The 1,801-nt window shown below is 47.3% G+C and overlaps 1 protein-coding gene across 1 annotated transcript in view; it reads left to right on the top strand.

Annotated features, from left to right (window-relative positions):
• Window positions 1-1,801, top strand: part of KALRN (kalirin, RhoGEF kinase) — a 721,807-nt gene that overhangs the window by 448,188 nt on the left and 271,818 nt on the right. Inside the window, exon 29 of the mRNA XM_019522566.1 lies at window positions 1,345-1,535. Coding sequence (XP_019378111.1) covers window positions 1,345-1,535 — 191 coding nt within the window. The remainder of the gene's footprint in view (window positions 1-1,344; window positions 1,536-1,801) is intronic.

The raw sequence follows: 1,801 nt of genomic DNA, 5'->3' as shown, positions 1-1,801 counted from the left end.
TGTTGCAAGATGTCTTCCAGCTCCTCTCTCAACAAGCCAGCAAGGAGGGTGGAGTCCAGTGTCAAGCCTTGCATAGCTTGGCTCGTCTTGCTGGCTGCGAGACAAGCTGGCAGCTGTTTTGCAGCACAGCCTCTCTATGAAAAAGCCAGCCTTATACCCTGACTCTAGAAAAATCTTTTTTTTCTACATTTAACTTTCCAAAGAACAAGGTGCACGTCTTATCTGGGGACACGTGGCATGCAAGAAAATACAGTAGGAGAATTGGTTCCTAGGAGATCCCTAGCCAGCTGGGAGTGAGTTGAGAACTATGAATAGTTGGTCTAAGGTTGTGACAAGCGTATGGAAAGGTGATTTTTTTTTTCTAAACTAAACCTCAGCTTGATTCTGATATCCCACCCAATTTATAATAATTTAGCCCCATTTATTCAGTGCAGTTACTCCTGATTTACACTGCTGTCATATCAGAAAAGACCATATTTGTCCATTGTTGGTTAAAGAGGCTATGGCAAGATATAGATTTCATAGACATTAGGGCTGGAAGGGACCTCAGAAGATCATCGAGTCGAGCCCCCTGCCCAAAGGGCAGGAAGTCAGCTGGGGTCATAGGATCCCAGCAAGATAAGCATCCAATTTGCTCTTGAAGGTAAATATAATGCCCTGCACTGCCACGTAGGACAGTGTTCACCACCAAAGTCTTTCCAGTGTGAATTGCAAGGCGGGGATGGCACACACAGGATTCCCTGTGTCAGTGGGGGCCAGACTTTTCACCAGGTTAGCCTGGCACCCTCCTGAAGTGCCACTCTTATTCTCTTCCCCCATCCGCTCTGCTTTGTGCTTCCTGCCTTGTGCTCCCTGCTTGATCTGCTGCTCTGCTTTTTGCTCCCTGCCCTGTCTGCCACTGCGCTGCATGTCTCCTCCCCAGTTTGCCATTTGCCCCACACAGAGGTTGCCAGTGCCACGTGTGGCGTGCTTGCCCCAGGTTGGCTATCCCTGCCCTGCATTACTGCCCAACATGCAGTTGGGGAACCACTGACATTTTGCACACATTTATCTTCGTCTCATTTATATGACCCCATCCACAGTCACAGTGGTACTTTTTGCCTGCTACATGTGATATACAAAGCATCACTGAAATAATTAAATCCCTGGTGGTAAAGAATAAAGCAAGGGACGCATTGCCTATGATACTTCCTCTTCACAATGTCCCTTCAAGAATGAGTTGTATAGCAAGGAGTGACCCAGGAGTTCAAGATTTCCCTAACACTCTAGGTTTGCTTTGTTGAGCAGTGAAAACATGGATCCAGGAACAAATCCTGGCTAAAACATTTTGTGTGTTTCCTTTAGGATTTGATGAGAACCTGGATGTTCAGGGAGAGCTGATTCTGCAGGATTCCTTCCAGGTGTGGGACCCCAAGTCTCTCATTCGGAAAGGCCGGGAGAGGCACTTGTTCCTCTTTGAAATCTCTTTGGTTTTTAGCAAGGAGATCAAAGATTCTTCAGGACACACAAAATATGTTTACAAGAACAAATTACTGGTAGGTCTGCCAGGCATGAAAATATCCTGGACTCGCACTGTTTGTCAGTAGGGGTGGTAGTGGGTGGCTTGCTTCTTTCTGCAACAGGTTTGGGATGCATACGCACCTGGATCAGCAGCTTGGATTTCATCAGGACTCGCAAAGCCCGATTGGACTTGGAGTGTTTCTGGAAAGGTTAAAAATGATTGTGTGGGTGGGGGTCATCTGAGCCAGTCGGACACCTCTGCCTGGCAGCCATTGCTGGGTTTGCATTGATTTCATCAGGG

This window comes from Gavialis gangeticus, unplaced genomic scaffold (genome assembly GCF_001723915.1).
Source record: "Gavialis gangeticus isolate Ggan-Ray unplaced genomic scaffold, GavGan_comp1, whole genome shotgun sequence".
NCBI classification, from domain to species: domain Eukaryota; kingdom Metazoa; phylum Chordata; order Crocodylia; family Gavialidae; genus Gavialis; species Gavialis gangeticus.
Note: the sequence above shows the minus strand (reverse complement) of the source record. Positions and strands in the feature narration are given on the sequence as shown.